General features: G+C 45.2%; 1 protein-coding gene across 2 annotated transcripts in view; it reads left to right on the forward strand.

The window, feature by feature from the left end:
• The window catches only part of cdkal1 (CDK5 regulatory subunit associated protein 1-like 1), a 239,643-nt gene that overhangs the window by 29,299 nt on the left and 189,204 nt on the right, over positions 1-21,140 (forward strand). For both annotated transcript variants that reach the window (XM_086156022.1, XM_086156023.1), the window contains exon 4: positions 4,931-5,015. In XM_086156022.1, coding sequence (XP_086012148.1) covers positions 4,931-5,015 — 85 coding nt within the window. The remainder of the gene's footprint in view (positions 1-4,930; positions 5,016-21,140) is intronic.

A 21,140-nucleotide genomic window follows, 5' to 3' on the forward strand; every position in this document is an offset into this window, starting at 1 on the left:
TTTCTTATTTTCTGTTATTTAATCAGTTACAATAAATGCATTCCATCCGAAGATGCAGCTTGAATGACATTATTGTTAGTGTGCGTGTGTGTGTGTGTGTGTGTGTGTGTGTGTGTTCAGGATGGGTCGGCGCATCCAACTAAATTCCTGCGTTGCAAGATTAGGGGGTTGTTTTTTTTTTTTTGTGGCAAATAGCACAGCTGTCTGCAGCAGAAGATGGGAATTTAAAATATCACCCCAGTGCAATAAATGGAGCACAAGCAAATGACAAGGCTCACATTTAGTCAAATTTCATCCAGATGCACGGTGAACTATGAAGATAAAAGTATTCTTATTCTCATCGCATCCACTGTTTTTTTATTTGCACCATATCATGGCCTCAAACCTTCGCTTCCTGTGTAGCCAAACATTAGAGAGCTTCAGCACCAAATTGTTTGCCTCCCCTGTGCGTTTTGATGAATACAGTGATCCCTCGCTATAACGCGGTTTACTTTTCACGGTTTCGCTGCTTCACGGATTTGCATGGTGCATCGTGTTCTGCATTCTGATTGGCTAAAAAGTCACTCCGCTTCTTCTCTACCTGTGCGTCAATAACGTTGCAGTTTAATATGTACACATACGTAAAACAGCTTGACAAATTTACATGACGTACGTGCAAATTCTCTTGCAATTTCCAGTATCTCTAAAACCCGTAATGTTGACAAAACGCTCTGGAGCGACAAAAGGGCCCAAAAGGCAGCGGAAGATGCTATCTATGGCAGATAAAGTTAAACTTCTGGACATGCTAAGGGAAGGTAAAAGCTATGCGGCTGTAGGTCGGCGTTACGGAATGAATGAATCTTCCGTTCGTTCCATAAAGAAAGAAGAAAAAAACATAAGGACGACAGCAGCCATAAGTTTTAATAAGGATGCAACAAGGGTTGCAACTGTCCGCAATTTTTTTCATAATCATTTTTAATTTTTTCCATTTAATCCAATGACTCGGGTCGCGGTGGGCGGAGCTAATCTCTGCAATTTGAAGCCTTCTGTTCAGATTGATGATTAAAATTATTATTTGACAGTACAGTACAGAAGTTATTTGTTGAAAAAAAACATTTCTAAAGTACAGTACTTTTATTTGTGAAACAAATGATTGAGCCTGTAAAATGGTTTGTTCTTTCTTTTCATTGTATAATAGAGTATTTAATTGTATAATAATTGCAAAAAAAAAAAAAAAAAGGTTTCTACCTCACGGATTTTGCCTCTCATGGGTTCTTTTTGGAACGTAACTCCCGAGAAAAAGAAGGGTTTACTGGAAAAGACCAGCCACTACCGTCGGTTGGAGGAAAACTCTGCGTGGAATTTGAGGCCGCTAAAATAACCTCGGTCCACAGTTTCAGAGCGAACGGCGTGCGGACGTGTTGTGTCATCGTTCTGCTGCACGGCGTGTTGACTGTGAGGCCCACGGGGGAAGAAGGCCTCCTCAGAAGATACTGCGGTCGCAGGAATGCAGCGATAGCGGCCCGGTGAAGTGCCAACTCCAGAAAGTACGCTCTGTGTTTGTAGATGTGCATGACAGCCCTCAGTATTAACATAAGCACATGCACAGTGAAGAAAAAGTAAATACAGGCGACGAAGTGATATCGCAGTGAAATCCTCAAAGCGGTAATCTTGATGAGCTTCAGGTTAGGTTTTCGTGATGGCAGAACGCATGCGGCGTTCACACACCCGCTCCGTCCGTCCAACACGGATGTTTGCCTTTTCCTCGGAGGCTTTTCTTCATCTGAAAAACAAAGTCAACGGTTTTTGTGCACGTTGAGTTCCAACAAGTTCTCACTCAACTACCTTTTGACCAAAAAATGCAAAGTTTGGCAAATCGGTCCTCGGCCATTGGCCGTACCTGCATGCCTATGCAAATATTATGCAAATTGAACTTTTCAGAGATTTTTGTTTCCCCCCAGAGAATAGCAGGATTTCAGTGTGTAGATAGAATTTATGAACACACACCTTTATGAGGCTACCTGAGGCCACGTTCCAGACCTGATGAATAGAAGAGACAAAGGGAGGGGAAAAAACTCCCAAAGCGTGAGGTTGCGTCATTCATAAATGTAAAAAAAGGATAGTGTTTTTTTTTTTTTTTTTTTTTCTGTAACAAATTTTTTTGCATAAAAATATGAAATCCCACTTTCTGGCTTCCGTGCATTGTTGCACTTTGTCCAAGTACCTTGAAATCATCTCCGAGTGTTTTGAACTCGGCCTCTTCATCTTCATCACACCGCCGTCTCTTTAATGCCGGCGCCGGGTTTCAGCCCTGAAATGTTTGCCGTGTGGCAGATGATGCTTATCGACCCTTCTTTTAAGGTCAAATTTCCAATGAGCGCATAGAGAGGAAAAGTTCTTGTTTGAGCCTGTCACAATTCACCACCTACCAACGGTAGGACTTAACCTTTCAAAGTGTTGCTTGTCGCCTTTTATTCACCGGCCGCCTCCTCGCTTGAGCCATTTCTGCTTTTGTTTTTCTTTTTGTCCCTGGAAGTACGGAGGAAGCATTTCTTATCAAAATGGTGTTTTTTTTCCAAAGCTCGACAGGGGTCAGATTTCACACAATTGTACTGCTTTCAGACCCCCCGAAAAATAATCAAAATATAACTCAAGTTTTGGGAGTCGGCAGTGAACCACGGCTGCGGCACCAAGGTAAAGATTTTGAGCCGTACCTGAAAACTGATTTCTAATTCTCCGTCAAATTGATGCCAAAAGGTGTCATTTCTCGTTTCTCACAAAAACGAAAATGATGAAAGCAATTTGAAACTTTTTTGCACGGGGCTCTACGCTCTTCAAATCACACACGTGCGTGCACGAGTTTGGCCTTGAGTGTGATTATGGCTTAAATAATATGCGTCCCGGTGCATCGCGGGCTGTTCCCCGTCTCGAATGCTGTATTTAGACAGTAAGAGATGGGCGCCAAACAGTGCTCTGCACACACACACACACACACACATAAGATAAGAACAACTTTATTAATCCCGAAGGAAATTGTTGTGCCAGAGTTACAGAAAATATAACAGTAATAAATGATAAAAAGAAAAAGGCAGAATTAGAAATAAAAATAAACTATAAAGTGTCTCAGTGAAACTATAAAGTGTCTTAGTAAACAAGTGATAAAACTATAAAGTGTCTTAGTAACAAGTGAGGTAAGGAGTGCACAATAGTATGATAATAGGAAAAATTGTATTGTAGCTGTTATGAAATGAAATATTGCACCGTTCTGAATATTGCACATGCACGTCAAAGATCACCTTACAATATGAAAGATTTTTTTTTTTTTTCTGGTGGCCATCACACGTGCTCCACCACAGGAAGCTCTGCTGAAGTCCTGCTGATCCTGCAGGTCGTCTTGTCGTAGCTCCCCTTGTGACCACATTCAATCACAAACTCTGCCTCGGTGCAGCTTCTCGGCCGGCGTGCAGCTGCAGCTCCCACAAAGCCTCGCAACGCCATTCATTACTTGGAACAGTCCAGACAGGGTCAGTTTGCAAGGAGCTTTTCTCCGAGATATATCTTGTTTTTTTTCCATGTTAAAGACGAGACCGACCTCCTCTTAAACGTCGTCTTTTTTTTTTTTTTTTTTGCTTGAGGTGTGGAATAATTCCCACATACTCTTTTGTCACCTCCGAGATAATCTGTTTATATAGTTTGGCTGCAAATAGCATGTGCCTCCAGAAAGAAGCATAAAACCCTCAAATCCCCCCCCCAAATGACACATTCATGTTTTTTTTTAAAAGAAAATTCAAATTTCCTGCATTTCAGAAGCTTTAACAAAAAGAAGGCTCGGCGCGGAATACAGAATACACCCTGACCTTTTTTCGGGTACTTTATATTTATCTGCATCTTGATCGGTTGTGCCGGCTCTCTGTAGGCTTGTGCTTTGTTGATGTTTGTATTGCTCTTTGCTGTGTGTGTGTGTGTGTGTGTGTGTGTGTGTGTGGGCTCTGCGTTAATGGAAAGCTTGTTATTATTGGTTTAGAGGACCTCCCTGAGGAAAGAGGAGATAACACGCAGCTGAGACCCCAGCCCTGTGCTCCAGTCAGCTGCTCTCTCCATTAATTTCTTCCAAATATATTGTTTTTTTCCACCTTGCCCATTGATTAATTGTCATATTTCGTCCTTTTCCCACAGATAACTCTCGTCTGAAGAACATGGCGCGCATTCAGTAATCCGACCCATCCGAGTCGAGCGGTTAAAATGATGCGATTGTTCGGAATGACTTGTAAAGTCCACGTTTCCAGCCGTTTTCAGCCGTCCGCGTGCGACCCCTGTTATGGATTTGGACCCCGTTGAAGAAGATTGCGGCTGTTTTCACATGCGCTGATTTATCTGTGTGGCGATGGCGAGAATGATTGTTTGGGTGCGGGGCCGCCCGCAGCGCATTGATCCTTCCACAAGCGCGCTCTATCAAATTCAGCCTTTATTGGGGCGATAGATAAAGAGACGTGCCGAAGCAATGCAACGCATCCCTCATAGTGATTTAACTGTTTCTCAAGAAAAAGTACAAACTCAACTAATCATGCTAGTTGCGGGCGGCGGGAGGTTTTCATAGACGCGTGGGCGCGGGTTCTGCAAACCAGAACGTGACGTGCGGACCGACAAAGAGGTCCGAGCTCTTCTGGCCGGCGGTGAAGAACCAAACATTTCTCCCGAAGGACGGTCCTTCCTGTGTGTGTTGACCTTTTCCCTCTAAAAGCGACTTAGGACGGCAGAAAGTAAAGAAGATGTTGCTGTAAGTTCCGGTGAACTGAAAACAGTCAAAGGTCCAAGGGACGGTTGCGGCGTTACCTGTCCCGGGCCGCCGATCCTGGGTTTTGTTTTCAAATACTGTTTTCGGTGGTGCGACCCTGTCAGCCCGTGGACCCACGTGAGTTTATGTCACAATAAATGTATCCTGTTTCTGCAGAGGACCCGGCGGACGCGGACCTGTGGCTTCTCAACAGCTGCACTGTGAAAAACCCGGCAGAAGACCACTTCAGAAACTCAATCAAGTACGGACACACACACACACACACACACACACACACACACTCCCACAGTAAATGGATGACTTGAAATGAAGTGCATTTCTTTTTATTTTGCTAAATCCATCACCTAGAACATGACAGAAATCAGTTGGATGCCGAGATTTTAGATTCAGAAATAGAAACTATGGTAGGAGGAACACACACACACACACACACACACACACACACACACACACAAACCAGGCAAAGGTGTTTGGAGGTTTTGTATAATCAGATCATTAAAAACACACACATACTTAAATAAAACGGTTAACGTGTTTGTATGTGAAGGCGTCTGTCTGTGTGTGTCCTTAACAACGCCTCACCTCACTGCTCCATGTCTGCTTCCACCCACTCACTGATCCACAGCACCATGAAAACACACACACACACACACACACACACACACAGTCACGGCTATAAGCACACATGCACAAAGAGGGAGGGGTGCATTTGCATAAGCACAGAGAAATTAGAAATTAAGTCAGAAAGTGCTTTGAATGTTTGATTAGCTATGACCCATCGCTGTGTTCTGTATGTATGTATGTATTCATGTGTGTGTGATGTGCATGCATGTGTGTGTGCGCGAACACACGCCAGCTGGGGTGTGTGTCTGCCAGTGTGACACAACGAGACGTGAGGTCCTGAGCTCACAAACTTTTAGACCTCCGACCTTCATGATAAAGGTTGCAGACCGTGGTTACACCCATGACCCCGATCATGGCTGTAGTTGGTTGAAGCATACAAATGTAAACACACACACACACACAAACTAGCAGTATTCATATTTCAACACAGCCACACTGCGTAACAATTTAATCGCCTAATGTCTCAAAACGTTTCCCAAATGTAATTCCGGTCGCCTCCACTCCTGGAGCTGTTCGGTCATGTGACCGTGTGCGGAACGCACAACGGAGGTATTTGAGGTGTTCTTTGTAAAATATAAAAATCCAGGAATGATAAAATGCAGAGCGAAAATGTGCACAGTGCTTTGACTCTGCTGAACGGTGTATATCGTCTATCCGAAAGCTATGAAGGAGACGTGGCGTCGACTCCAAACGGGGTGTAAATATGGTGAAATATAACCAACCATCTGTGATACAAGTGAAAACAGGAATGAACAGTAAATTGATTGTTATGATGCGGTGGAATTCTTGTTCGACAGAAAAACCCATTCTTTTTGCAGTAAAACCTTAGCAAGCCGAACACGCTGAGGGTCTCGAGCCACATCTAGCGCTCTCACAGAGCGGGACAAGCGGCGTAGATGACGAATGAATGAACGATCAGGATGGAGAGACTTCAGAAAGGCGGACAGATTCAAGAGCGAACCGTTTCTTTTCTTTTTTTGCCAACTCGACTACTGCTCTTCCTGTATTTGCGCTCCAGCCGCCCCACCGCACTCGTGCTCCCCCTCCGCCGTGTTTCTGCCACCCCGATTTTCATGCAAAGCATTTTTCAACTCCAACGCTTTGAAGACTTTGAAAATGTCTACCTTGTTGATGCCAGACTTTTTTTTTTTTTTTTTTTTTCTTTAACTGAAATCACCCAGCTGTAATGCTAATGCAATTAATGCCCTATTCACTGACAGGGAAACACACAGGAGACATAAGCGCACACACACACACACACACACACACACACAAACACACAAAGGAGGCTTTCTACTACCATCACTTCTGGCTTGTGTGGTTGAGATAAAATGAGGGGGCACAGGATCAGAGAACTACAAAATGCCCACTTTGCCACACTTTTATTTATTTTTTTTCTTCCTTCATTTCGGTTAAGCTTTCATATGACTGGCTGATTAAAATTTAAAAAGAAAAAAATGAAAGGGGGCAGGCAGCCGTTGTGCACACAGCCTTGCGCTGGGTCACATGCTGGCCATTCTGGGCGCTCCTCCTGGTACCGCCGACACGAGAACTTATTACTCACACACACTTGCGCTGGCTCGGGCATCAGAGGTCCTGAACTTATAAATGTACGCTATTATCGCTTCCTAATTACATTTTAGATTTTATAATTAGCCCTTACGGGCCTCTGAAGGGTCGTAAAAGTTCATCGTTGAAAAAGAAAATGATGAAGTCTCCACGTACATTCTGGCCGCTAACGTCCGCGGGAACAAACGTCAGCGACGGTCCAGCTGACTGGAACGTGGACGCTGTCATTAAACTCAACAAGTCAGCAGAAATACAGTGAAATATTTCGCCCACGTAATTACATCCAGGATGACACGCAGATCCGTGGCGTGTAATTACTCAAGGATCATATTTATTTCTATTTATTATGAAGCTGGTTTTCCAATCCACCTGTCGAGGCAGGTGGAGTCACCCGAGGCTGATGTCTTTCGCAAACTCGCTCATTTGTCTGGCGCGCAAGCGTGGCGAGGCAGTCAGCCGTCCAAATATGCGAATGGTAATGGCGCACGGATGATCCGATCGCGGAGCCGTTAAGCCGAATCACCGTTTTGGTTTTCAATAGAAATTAATTATTAGCGTGCGTCCCGTAGGGATCTGACGGGCAGCGATTGTCCTCCTCGCTGACCCGAGTCGTTAATCCAGAAAATGCGAAATCATTGTTTTATCTGGGCCGACGGGCCGCGACTCCATAAAACAACAGCCTCCTTCTTCTTCTGCAAACCACCTTCTCAGACGCACGGCGTTACCGAGCAGCTGTGGTCACGGCTCAGTGAAGGCCGGTCACCGAGGACAACGCAGCTGCCGCGAGTCGGAATAGATTTTCTGAATCGAGGGTTTTTGGAGCCGCGTTTGATGCGACCAATCAAATGGGCTCCTCTGGTGTTCTCCAGGAATTACGTACCGTGTTTTACGGAGCATACGCCGCACCGTGTTATAAGGTGCATTATCAATGGACGGGGCTTTTTTCATACGTTCGGCGCATCGCGTTATAAGGCGCATGATAAACATACGGGATATAAAGCTAAGGCTTCAGTCCAACTTTAATCATCTCGCTTTGTTAATGTTTGTTTTTCTTTACTCGCGGCAGCTCATCTGCTTGCTTCCTCCACTTCTGTACCCGTGATTCATTAATGTTGAATTCTCTGGCGGCTGCTGGATTCCCATCATCTGCTGTGTGACTAATAACCTGGACTTTGAATTCCGCTTCCTAAGCATGTCTTTTAACAGGTGCCATTTTGGAGGTTCTCAAACACACAAATGTACTGTGATAGTCAGTTGAGCGGTCAGTGTACTATGTACTGTTCTGTGATTGGTTAATGGTTGCCGGCGATGGCGGGCACCTGAAGTTAGCGTGAGGTTTGAACAACGTTGTATCCCAGCACAACATAATTAGTTGTCTAACATTGTCTGACGTCGCGACCCATATTTAACCAATGGCCGACTTGTATACAGCGTCCCCTGTGTCAGGTGCGACGGAGCGCAGCGGCTCGACGGCTAACCAAATACGCACTGAAACATTTTGACAGATGTTGAATTGGTTGGAGGTCAGGAAGCACAAGAATTCATACATAAGGCGCACTGGATTATAAGGCGCACGGATGACTTTTGAGAAAATGTACGGATTTTAAGTGCGCCTTATAGAGTGAAAAATATGGTACACCTGCTTGTCAGAAAACCCAGCGGTGGACCTTCCTCGAGGAGGTACAACGCTGACCTGGATGCGTCAGGATGAATAGACGTTTGCTTCTGTCATCCACTTGATGTGATCCATATCCCATGATAATGAGCAGCCTTCTTTAATTTATCAGATTAAAGAGCGGCCGGTCTTCCGCAGTCGCCCCTATAGCGACACGTATCTCATCACTTCTGCAGAAGCTGCAGAGAAATGAAGAGCGAGGCCTCCGAACACTCGCACGGACCGTCGCCCCACTCGCGCCCGGGATTCAATGCCTTGTAATTCACAGCCGCTCATTTTCGGGGGTTCAAAATGCAAACCGCTCGATGTGCACGCTGCTCCTTGATGTTTAGAGGATCACTTTTCCCTCAGGCAGCAATGTTAAGATGTCCGTTCTATTGGGGAGGGAGTGTTGGATTTTGGCACAGCGCAGCGGCTTCACAAGGACCGCAGACTCACCGGACAACACCGGCCGCTTTTACACAAGAAGAAACGGGCAGACCTGTCTTTTAATTGCATTTCATTTGGAGTGGAAAGGCTTTTCATTTAGTCCCCTTTATTATTCACGTAAATGGAGTGAAATATCGCAGTCAAGACGTCCGTCCATCCGTCACCTTGTGTTTCCACACATGAATATAAAAAATGTAAGTCAAAAAAAAATGAATAAGCCAGCCTCCAAAAAGGATAGTGTGCCACTCTCCCGCACGCACACACACACACACATGCATCACACACAATAACACACACACAGATGCACAGGCAGGCTTGGAAGCAGTCACGCATGCACGCACACACGCACCCATTCATGCATGAATGTGCGCGCACAGACACACACACACACACACACTATCAGTGTTCTAGTAAATGTGTTAAGGGGTTTTAAATTGAAGCAGAGGGAATTCAGAAGCCCTCTATCATGGTTTGCAGAGACAAGAGTGAAAAGACAGTTTATTACTTGTGGAGAACTGGGGTTAGTTGGCATCCATGCCAAGTGTCTGGGATAAGGGATTTTCTGTGTGTGTGTGTGTGTGTGTGTGTGTGTGTGTGTGTGTACTAGTCATGTGGTGGGTAATGCTGAGGGTAAGGGTACAAGGAAAGATTGTGCTTGTTTGGATTTGCAATGCATAGTTACTTAATGTTTGTGAAAGCTGACTATTGAGTTGCTCTATTTCCGCGTTGTGTGTGTTTGCGTATCATTTTGCGTGCCATAGAGGCTGGTACGGCGTGCCAGGGAAACGTTTCAACCGGGTACTCTTGAAAACCTTGGATATTCTCTCTCTCTTTTTGTGATCAGATGAAAAATTCGCAGTATGAGGCGGCGCTGCACACAAGAGAATACCTCCTGGGAGCCAGCGTTCCTAATGTCATTTCTGGGGAGACGTGCGGAGATTCCGGCTTAAACAAAGGGATATTCAAAAATGCAAAATGCGTCTTCGGCGCTCACTTTATATAAGCGACGCCTTCACAGAACTGCCTCTGGTTTCTCCGGCTGACGGGTCATTCGGCATGCGTGCGGCTGCTTTTTCTTTAAATATCTCTCGTTGGTATTTTTAGAAATCCATAGCAGTTTACTTTTCTGCACTCAAACAGTCCAGCCTCCCCAACTATGCAGGAAGTAGGCGTGCAACGCTACAATCTTTATCTAAAAGCATAACGTGTAAATAAAGCAACCTCTGAATGCTAAAAAGTCAATTAGTATGGATATTTGGGTTTTCATCGGCGTGTATTTGAAATGCTGGAATCTATAGCATAATTCAGTGTCAGAGGCCTCTCAAATCAATGAACGTGGAATGCATTAAGGAAACAGTTGCTCTGCAGCATGTAATTAAACTACTGTGTTTGTTCGCCGTGTCTGCGCCCGCGCACGTGCGCGCACGTCGTACGCGTTGTACTTCTACACTTGGCTGTCTCCGGTAATTTGTATGATCAAGGGGACGTATGCTTAACGAATTAGAACCGAACTGGAGATTTCTGTACTTCTGTGTTGAAAATACACCAATTCCCACATTATATTTACATTCATTTCAATATCATTTTAATATTCATGAACCAGTCAGAAGAAAGGGGGGGATGTTAATTGAAAAGGGACACGCAACGCACAGAGCTAACTCTTGCAGCGGGTCCAAAGAGTACGGCGCCGTGTTTATGTTGTGTATTTATAACAGATGTGTAGGCTGAGGTCCGTGTAGAAGTGTTATGGCCGCAGGCAACAGGACAGTATATCTCTGGCTCGGAGTTAACTTGGCACAAGTTTCTCCTCAAATCCAGTGCCATCAGTTATAGACCGCGTGCTGTGGAAACCGAAGTTTCTGCTCTTCAAACCGGGCACAGGCTGCGCGGAAGACCGTCCATGCCTCGTATCAGTGGTTCTAAAGCAGTGGTTCTTAACCTTGTCGGAGGTTCTGAACCCCACCTGTTTTACATGCGCATTCACCGAACCCTTCTTTATTGGATCTAGGATCGTTTGGTTGATGGGTACAAAGAACAGGCAGAGTAGCCTTTTCATGGAATCTGGCTCCCTTCACCTTGAATCCAGCAAGCGCTATGTTCTTGTAGCTCCCATCTCCATGCAGCTGAAGGAAGCCTTCCCTTAGTTTTGCCGGTGCCGGACTAGAATTGCTCATCTTGTCTTTGCAAATCATGCAGTCAGGACATCGATTCCAATCGCGTTCCGTCATACATGTGAATCCGTATTGTACGTGTTCTTCCGACCGCTTTCTTTTTTTGCCCGACATAATTAGTATGAAGGGATTCAAATATTAAGAAAGAAATCACATGACGTACCATCACGACAGTCACAAGTTACTACAACTGATTGCGCCAAAATCCCCGCAGCACGGATAGGCCGAGCTATGTAGCGTGATCACCTGCGGCCGGTGATGTCATCACCAATGTGTGTCTTGACCTCCGCCGAACCCCTGAGACTGACCCGCCGAACCCCTGGGGTTCGATCGAACCCAGGTTAAGAACCACTGTTCTAAAACAAGGCTGTCAAACTCCTTTTGGTCCGGGGGGGCCGATCTGGTAAAATCAGAGCGTAATTACCTAGCAGGAACACCAAGTCTGAATGTTTCCTTTGTTTTAATGTCAAGGAGAGCAGTTAAATTATATCTTTCTATGTAATGAACTGTTCCTTTTAAAAAGTACATGACAAACAATGAAGAAAAGCAAGTGCAATTTCAAGTTCTGTCTTCTCAGTTCTCCGTTTACTTTGTTGAATGTTTCACCACGGAGAGTCTCATAGTGGCACCGAAACTAGCTGCATCCACACCGAGCATACGGGTCAGTTTTTCTTGGAAAACCACACACTCCATGGCTACTTTTCCTTTTTTGACAACGCCATCTTGCCGATGAGGGTGTCGTGGCCGACGGAAAAGCGGGTAAATTTATAAAAATAAGTAAAAATGCTATTTACAGACCCGGATGCCGAATTGCTGCTATCCACTGTAAATTGTGAGTCACCTTGTGTTGCTAACACTGGCTCAAACTGTGCGCCCTGAGAAGATAATTAAGTAATAATTGACTGCATTTTTACTTTAAAAAAAGCAATTCATGACTCTTATGTATTTTTTCCCTAATAGTAGATAATTTCCACGGGATAAATTGGACCCCCTGGCGGGCTGGTACCGGCCCGCGGGCCGTACGTTTGACATCCCCTGCTCTAAAGCATCCAAACAGTATGGATTTTGTTGTTTTGCCAGTTTTTATGAATCCTGTTTACCATTCTCTTGAAATGACCAGGATTCATTCCTCGATTTTCATTCAAACACACATCCAGAGGGTACGTAGGTTCCCGGCCAGCCAGTTAACACCGGTGAATATGCATTATAGCCTTTGGCTGCATCTGTTTATTAGTCAGACGTCCGCTGATGTTAGCCCAGGGATTTTACGTCATTGATTTTTGGCCACATCTTTACCAGAGGCAAAAGGTCACACTTTGCAAGTAAAACCTTTAAAAGCAAAAGAAAAAACACAGAGACTAAATTTGCATGTTACTAAAGGCCCCCATTCTTCAGCTGCCGTCCAAATACATCAGGAAGCCTCACGAAAAAAACGCAGCATGGCGGAAGCTTGGACCACAATCTGTCAGATGACAGATAGTGCACGTGACCAAATCGGAGCTGCTTCATTAATGATGAATGGCGGAGTGACCCCGAAGCCGTGGATGCCGCTCACACACACACACACACACACACACACACACACACACGAGCACGTAAATACATTTCTGTCCAGTTTGTTCACCCAGGAATCAGTCAGCCTCCGCCGCCCTTCTTTTCCTGCCGAACGGATGGAGCTCTCTATTTTCACCTCTCAGCTTGTTGCTTTAAATGAAGTGACACACCAAACATGACTGACATTAAGGCCAGGAAGGTTTCTTTTTTCATCCCGATAGAGCGGCAAGGTATAAACATTCTTAAATCGGCAATGACCTTTAGATTTATTTATTTATTTCTCTCTCTCTTTTTTTTTTTTCCACTAAGGGCAGTTGTTTTATGTTGTGTTGCCTGACTGCCAAAGACAACCAGGCATAGATTTGTAGCTGACTGGACACACAATGCATGTGCACACACACACACACACACACACACACACATGCACCCACAAACAGGACAGTGTATGCACACACAGCTTGCTGCTGGAGGCTGGTTTTGGTACAAGCCAGGGATTGGCATTAAATCTGTCAGTTCTGCAGGGCATTAGCCTACATTTCGGAGCGCTCACAAATACTCGCAGTGACGAGGGGGGGGAGGGGGGGTCGTGTTTAGCGATATCACGGTATGAATTTTGGAAGCGGATGTGGCCACAACATAGCCAAATGTTTTTAAGAAATATAAATGAAGGTTATTCATTATTATGAGCAAATGCGGTGGCTTGTATTCTATCCTCATCGCCGTTCCAGTGGTCAATGAAAAGCACCTGGCGAGTTTTCACGCGCGGCAAGATTGGCCTCCTGGGTTTTTTTTTTAAGTCAGTGATGAAGACAGAGAGGAAGAGGAAGAAAAAAAATAATCCATCATTTGTCATTAAGCGTGAGTGATGCACCGCTTCACACCTCCAAGCCCCACGGATAGACTCTTAACCTAAAATAAAATCTGTATTTTACATTTTGCGTGATTGAAATTCAGATGTAGAAATGCAATTCCCACGCAGCTCCACGCCATTGCGAATTTACAACTAATCATTTTTGCACTCCTGCGGGGCAACGCTCTCACATTTACAATTACGAGAGAGCTTTGACAGTTGAAGGTTTTTATATTTTCACTCATCCAGGTTTATTTCTACCAAACAGATGTGGCTCATCGCGAATCCAAGTTCGATTGGCACCGCTTTTGTTACCGTCGGTAGAAGCGTGGAGTTGGCGTGCGGCGTGATGAGCAGTGAAGTTAAATCACCTTCTTTAGAACACTCTCCCAAGTCCTTTTTTTATTTTACATCCATTTTAAAATGGAAAGCAACTCAAGTACCGGGAGCGGTGCACAGATGATTTAGAGTAGCTGTGCAATCATTTTTTTTTTCTTTTTGAGAAATAACACTATTGATTGTCTCTTACTTGTAATAAATGGGTGATTTTGATTATTTTGCCTTGTTATTCTTGTTTGTTCTAGAGGGAGGAGGCTTAATTTATCATAAATGCTGCACACAAACACTGGCTGGTGTTCTGAAGGTGTCCGACGACGGTTAGCCGCCGCGAGACGGAGAATGCGAGTTAATGCAGCGACCGATAAACATCCCGGGATTGTGATTTACGGCGGCCTTTCACTGAAATCCTTTGGTCTCTCCGTGACGGTGAAGTGACATGCCATGTATGAGTTGGATGTGAATCGTCAAAACAAGCTCCCGTTGTCGCCCAAAATCAACAATGTCAGACTTGTGATTTATTCCCAGTAAAGACCCGGCGGCCCGAGGCTCTCCTGGGTTCTCATGGCGAACGCACGGCGGCTATTATGAAGGACTCCTTTCCCTCGCTGCACTTCAAGCAACAGCGTCTTACATATTCATAACGTTCAACTCTACAGTTTGTCTGTCTATTATGATGAGCATTAACCCGCTACCATTTTCACTTCAACTCTTTTATCTCCCTCTCCCTGCCAGCTGTCAACCAAGTTGCCAAGCTGCACGCCAGCGCCAGCGTTTTTGACAGAAGTGATTTTTAGCATCCGCAAACCTGCGCTACTGTAGATTTCACAGCACGGGAATCAGTACAAAGCCTTCGGTTAAATATATTTTTTCCTTTTTTTTTTTTTAAATCTAATATCAAGTACAATGCTTTTATACGGTTTATAATAGCCACCCACATTTGTTAAGCGGGGAAATAGTGTCTTCAGATGTTCTTCTTGTTTGACTGAATGCCTGTTACTAATGATGCGAGTGGTGACTTGGAGTTTTTCCCAGATCCGCTGCCACAGAGTATTGTTTGCAAGTGATCGAATTGGATATATATATATATATATATATATATATATATATATATATATATATATATATATATATAGTCCAAACTAATCTACAGCTAATCTGGGCTGCCTGGCCATCCTTGGGCGAGAGGCGGCGTCCACCCCGGGCTGTCAGTCACAGAGCCACATATGGAGACACACAACCATTCACCTATAGGTATTGACAGGTTGTTTTTTTGTCCATTCCACTTTGCCGCTCGAGGTGCAATCACCTCTTGAATACGGGCCGTTTTGGACGCATTGTTCAGGAATGTGCAGCAAATCATAGACGGTAACTATGCTATTGGTTTGGGCAGTTTGGTAAAAATGCTTATGAAGTAGCCCAGAGGACGACTGGCTCATAAAAGCATTTAGCTTAGTGGTTCCCCTCCCTGCTGTGTGTGTTAAGTCTTATGTCTGTATGCACACACACACACACACACACCACCCCGGCACTACTCCAGCTTTGATGTCATTCACAGTAAGGCAGACCTCATCAGAGGACTTTTAGCAATAATCAGGTCGGCTTCTTAACATTCCAGACCCAGACAGGACTCCTTTTAAAATCGTTTACCTGCCGTCAAGTTAGATTTTAGCGCTCCTCTCTCTCCACTTAACCTCCCAGACATTTAGCCTCAGCAAAAGTCCGATGCAATTCCGGTCAAGGGGCGGTGAAAGTGGAATAACAGCCCTACCGCTTTTTTTCAAGCTTGACGGGAAAAAAAAAAAAAAAAAAAAAAAAAAAGCGATTGGCGAGCCGGTCGTCGGGCGGCACGAAGGCGATGCGATGAACGGCTAATAATGTACAAATCCCTGTTCCCAACGGAGTCAACATTTATCAGATTTGATTGGCTTCCAAAGTCCAGGTATTGAGTTCTCTTCTTTTCCAAACCCGCCGGCCAAAATATTTTATGGGGCTTCGCTGATGCCAAGTAGGACGTCGCGGCTCTGGTTTTTGGGAGAATCCCTGCTGTGTGTGAACAGGTTCCTCCATGTTCAGAGGCTTCCTTCACCAAGACAACTGCAGTCTGACGTGCTGAAATAGTCCCATGCTACTCGCTGCCCGGCGAGGTCGAAGAACAGCCCCAAAATATTTGTACACACACATCATTGTCCTTCCTTGAAAGCAGCAGGCTGCTATTCAGAGAGTAATATTTATAGGCCTGACGTGCGACCATTTTGAAATGCATTGAAAATACTATCTAATGCAAGACGTCGGCCTCCCGGCCTGCAGACGGGATACCGGGGCGGCGGCGGTGATGAAGAGGAGCCTCGTACACCGGGAGCACGAGTCCCTGTCGCTGTGTTTATTACAAAAATAGATGAATCAGCTCGTGCACCCACGCCGACATTAACCATCGCCGGCTTCTCTGGTTCCACTTTCTCACAATTCCAACGTGCGCTTCATTCACACGGCCGATTTGGTGGCCTTATTTGGGCTGATTTGTCTTGCAGATTTCTCATAAGCCTCCAGCGTCTGCCCTGCAGCGTGAGTCAATGAGTGACACTCACACACACACACACACACACACACACACACTTCAAATAGGCAAGACTGCATGTGAATAAAAATGCGGAACGAGCCACAATGTATGACTGGAGGCCGCTCCTGCCTTCCAGTTGTCTGACATTTTAAGATTTTCTGCTCATATTTTAGTCCAGAGACCAGTTTAGTTTGCCTTTGTATTTTGAGCTTTTCTTTTTTTTTTTTTTTTTTTAATCCCAATTTTGGGGGCGGGGGGGCGAATCTACATAAGAACACGCTGTTATTCCCCGGTGTCCTCACATTGTTGCGTTGCTCCCAGGATGTGTGTGTGTGTGTGTGTGTGTGTGAGTGGTCCCCCCCAAATAAATGGCTGCATAATCACACCCTGTCACATTGTCACTGTTCTTATAAGCTTTTTTTTCCCCCTTTATAGCAATCATAAACAACTCTAGCTTTTCATCTGTTCAAACGGCCTGGCTTTTAAGACGCCCCGCTGGGCCGCAGCCCTTTTTTTTTTTTTTTTTTCCGCTGATTCTCGGCCGTGGATTTAAACCATAAGAAGCCAAGTTAATATAGGATTGGAGATAAACGGGGGACCTTTCACCCTGGCGGGCTGCAACTCCATGGCTTTTTAAGAGACGAACCCAAAGTAAAATTCTGCATTTTGTAAAAGGATTGACTTTGAGTTTATTTTCGGGGCTTTAGAGGGATCCCTTATCCATTTTGAAGGGCTCGGCCATCATGTCGGCCACTTCGGCGTCGAATGAAAAGTGTGACCAAGATAAGAGTGGAAAGTATGAAATAATGTAACTGGGGGATAATCACAGGATCTATACCTAGGTGATGGCTACTTAAATCATTTGAGGTGTGTGTGTGTGTGTGTGTGTGTGTGTGTGTGCGGGAGATGTGAGGACAGATAACATCCATTATTTTCTGTCTTTTTAAAAAAGGGATTGTGGCCTAGGTGTTTCTCTGTAAAAGAAAATCTAATTAAAGATGAAAGTTGAGTTTTTAGAGGCTCGATATGTTGGGATGGTATTTGTTTTGTCCCGTCTGTCCGTGGGCGGTTCGGTGGTCGGCGCCTCCGACTGGCGGTGAGAAGGTCCCTGGTTGGATTCCCAACCGGAGGAATCAGAGAATCAGAGTGAATGGTTGGACGTCTCTATACCACGTGTGAATGAAAAGATAAATGTATGGATCCCACGACGGGGAAATTCTACGGTCACAGCAGCCCGAGAGGCTGGACCAGTGCGTGAATAGTAATAATAGAAAGAACGCGCAAATAAAGGTAATAATCAGCAAGGTGTTATATGGAATAAGTAAGGTGTTCCGTAGTATATATGAAGCTGAAAATATTGCTCAACGTGTCATTTGTTGGATGCGGTACGGTACGTCATTTAACCTTTGGCACGTGTTTGGGATTGGACACATGTTGAGGGTGACAAGAAAGCGAGCGGCAGAAAGACGACACAATAGCACATTGTGTGTCTTCGCTGGCTGCGATGCGGCAGGATTAGCCGTGTTTCATGTTCACCGTCTTCCCTCTCCTTCTGGCGAACGAGTCTCAATGTCGAATGAGCTTTCGAGAAACGGGGGAGAGCTTAATCCCTCGGTGGGAGGTGTGATGGACTTGTCATATGATTCCGCCACTTCTCGGCAAACACTGATGACTTATTAAGAGATACAAATGCCATTGACACTTGAAGGACTCGGGAAGGGGACGGGCTTTGCATCTCAAAGGAGACTTTCTCCGGAGATCCTCCAATAATCGCTTCTTCCTTGCGGTCATTTATGTAAAACCCATGAGTTCTGTAAAAGCAGACGCCCGCCATGTTTTTACAGGTTTTATTCTTTCCCCGGCGCCAAGGCAGGCGCTGTGGCAGCACCTTAGAGCTTGTTTTCAGCATCTGCAAACCTGCCACAGGACGGGAAACGGACCAAAAGACCTTTGATAATACATATTTGAATCTGAGATCAAGTACAATGCTTTTACATGGTTTTAAAGAGCAGCCACATGTGTCGAGCGGCAAAAGGTGTCTTCAGATATTTCTATTAGTATTGGTTTCCATATCAGCATTATAATTTTTTTTCCTGCTTGGTGACCGTTTGTGTGCAGATGTGTGCAATAATAATTGTGTATTATGTGTCTGCTGCAAGACACCTGAGTGTCCTTCTGGATCAGTAAAGTATTTACTTCTACCGTTAAACATGTTTGACCGCAAGCCTGTAACTGCTGGTGTGAGCGGCGACTTGGAGTTTTTCCCTCAACCCAGGGGTCGGCAACCTGCGGCTCTTCCATCTTTACACCGCGGCTCCGAGTGGCTCGGGAAAATAGATGATAAATATTTAATTGAAGTGTATTTCATTTGTGTTAATTCCTTTTTTTAACTTTTAGTTCTAAGTTGGAAGATTTTTGTGATCTTGAAATATTAAATAAAATCATATTTATTATTTTTCGCCGCTCAAAATAACGTCACACTGGCGGAAGCCGGTATACCCGCCAGCCGGTAAAGTCCAGATTTGCAGATGCTGTGCGCAGAAGTTCAGGAGCAGAAGTCCCATAAACCAGGTAAAATAAATATTTATGAAGATATTTTGCAAATATTTATTTTTTATTGTTTACTGACACAGTGATTTTTTTTCCCGATTTATTTTTAAAATTCAGGTCAAGGCTCCGCTACACGCTCTGAAAGCACAAAGCTCAAAATGAGTTCATTACATAAATAAAATTTAATTTTCTCTGTAATACTTTGTGAATTTCAGAAGCAACACACGACACACTTGTGTGTACAAAGTGTAAAGGTAGTAAAAAGCTATATATACAGTGGTACCTTTATTTTAGACGTCAAAAAGTTATTGCGGCTCCCAGTGTTTTCTTTTCCGAGGAAACCGGGTCCAAATGGCTCTTTGGGTGTTACGGGTTGCCGACCCCTGCCTTAATCCACTGTCACTGAGTATTGTTTGGACGTGGGTCTGATGTACGCGTCAATTCTTTTGCTCTCCGGTTATCTAACCACGCATGTCCGGCTCCAGGAGGCACCAGGAACTTGTATAGGTGAGGTCCGGAGCTCTGAAGGGGGAAATCACAGCAGTGACAATACAGGGAAGGAAGTCTTAATAAGTAGAGCTTAAAATCGTCACATTTGCCAAAGGTCTCGATTCTCATTTTCTACGTCAGGAAAAACCCGAAGCGGTCGGGTCTCGTTACAACGCCGTTGTTCTCGTCAAACCCGTTGTCAAGGGAGGACCCGGACGCTCATAATGACGAGCGGCAGCGTCCGGCTTCCTGCGCGCCTCCATCAAAGTCATTCAAGCTCCATTAGCACGGGGAAGATGGCACCGCCACCATCCCCGCCGGGCGTCGGCAGGACGACCGGCGGGAGGACGGAGACGCCGGGGGGGAAGGCGAGACCGAAGGGAAAGGAAAAGATGGAGCGAAGCAGCAGGTTTAGAGGAGCAAGATTGAGAGACAATGTCAGCTGTCAGCTGTAATAAGAACACGGTGAAATATGTTGAGACGGGAGATCTCGGCAGGAAGCCCGAACAGCGGCGGCGCTGTACGTTTGGTTTTTCCGGTGAGTGATGGCGGTTGTAATGCCTATTATGTTGTTTGATAAATCTGTAACCACCTTCAGGAGAGGTCACGCTGAAGAGGTCAGGGGTCATCCAAGAGGGTTTGGAAGCTTTGTTTTTTTTTTTGCAGCAGGTGATAAATCACCTGGCTGCCTCTCAGGTGCAGGGAAGCCAACGCAGTCTCTACAACCAATGACTTTGGAGGACGAAAGTTACTTTATATGCAGATGTGGGTAAACGGGTAATTTTAACAATAATATGCATTTAAAAAGACAACGTCCTCCCCAGACCCGAGCTCTCGTCGGGTATGCGTTTTTCATTTGATTTTTTTTTCTTTTTCTTTTTTTTTTGCTCATGCAAAACCCCCGATCAGGGGGTTTCTCGGCTCGGGCAGTGTGTGTGTGTGTGTGTGTGTGAACGGTTGAATGCTTTCCGGCCGAGGACGCTCTCAAAGCGCTTCAGAAGCGGAAGACGATCACTTGAGTGGGCTAATTGGGTCCCTCAACAAACCGAGCATCCAGTGTTTAGAGAGAAACGCCGTCCTCCGGGCCCGAAAACGGGTGTTCCTGACCGCCACCATGAAGAGAGGGATTTATTCCTCGCTGCCTCGCGGCCTAGCGTGCCTCCGTCGGCATGTTCGCTCCTCTCCGGACCTCCCGGGACCAACGTGACCACCGGTGCGACAGGACAGGAAAATTCCCACTTCTTTTGCTTTTAACCTCGCGTCTGTTTCTCACCGTATTTGTTCAATCTTCCACCAACATCGCTTTACCTTCACACATTACCTTTTTCCCTAAGTCACTACGGGCATGCAAGTGTGTGTGTGTGTGTGTGCGCGAGTACTCAACCATGCGCTTGTGAAAGCGAAGGCTCGTTTTTGGCGTTAGCAAAAGCTCCCCGAGGTATTGTTGTTTGATTCATCCAATTTTCAGTTTGTCGGCACCACGAGCGAGAGTCGGCATCCGGAGCTCCTTCGCTGGTACGAAGCGCACGCTAACGAAAACTCGGAGTTAATGTACAAAT

Source organism: Fistularia commersonii, chromosome 11 (genome assembly GCF_037954325.1).
Source record: "Fistularia commersonii isolate RoL2024-O1a breed Wild chromosome 11, RoL_Fcom_v1.0, whole genome shotgun sequence".
In the NCBI taxonomy this organism is placed as follows: domain Eukaryota; kingdom Metazoa; phylum Chordata; class Actinopteri; order Syngnathiformes; family Fistulariidae; genus Fistularia; species Fistularia commersonii.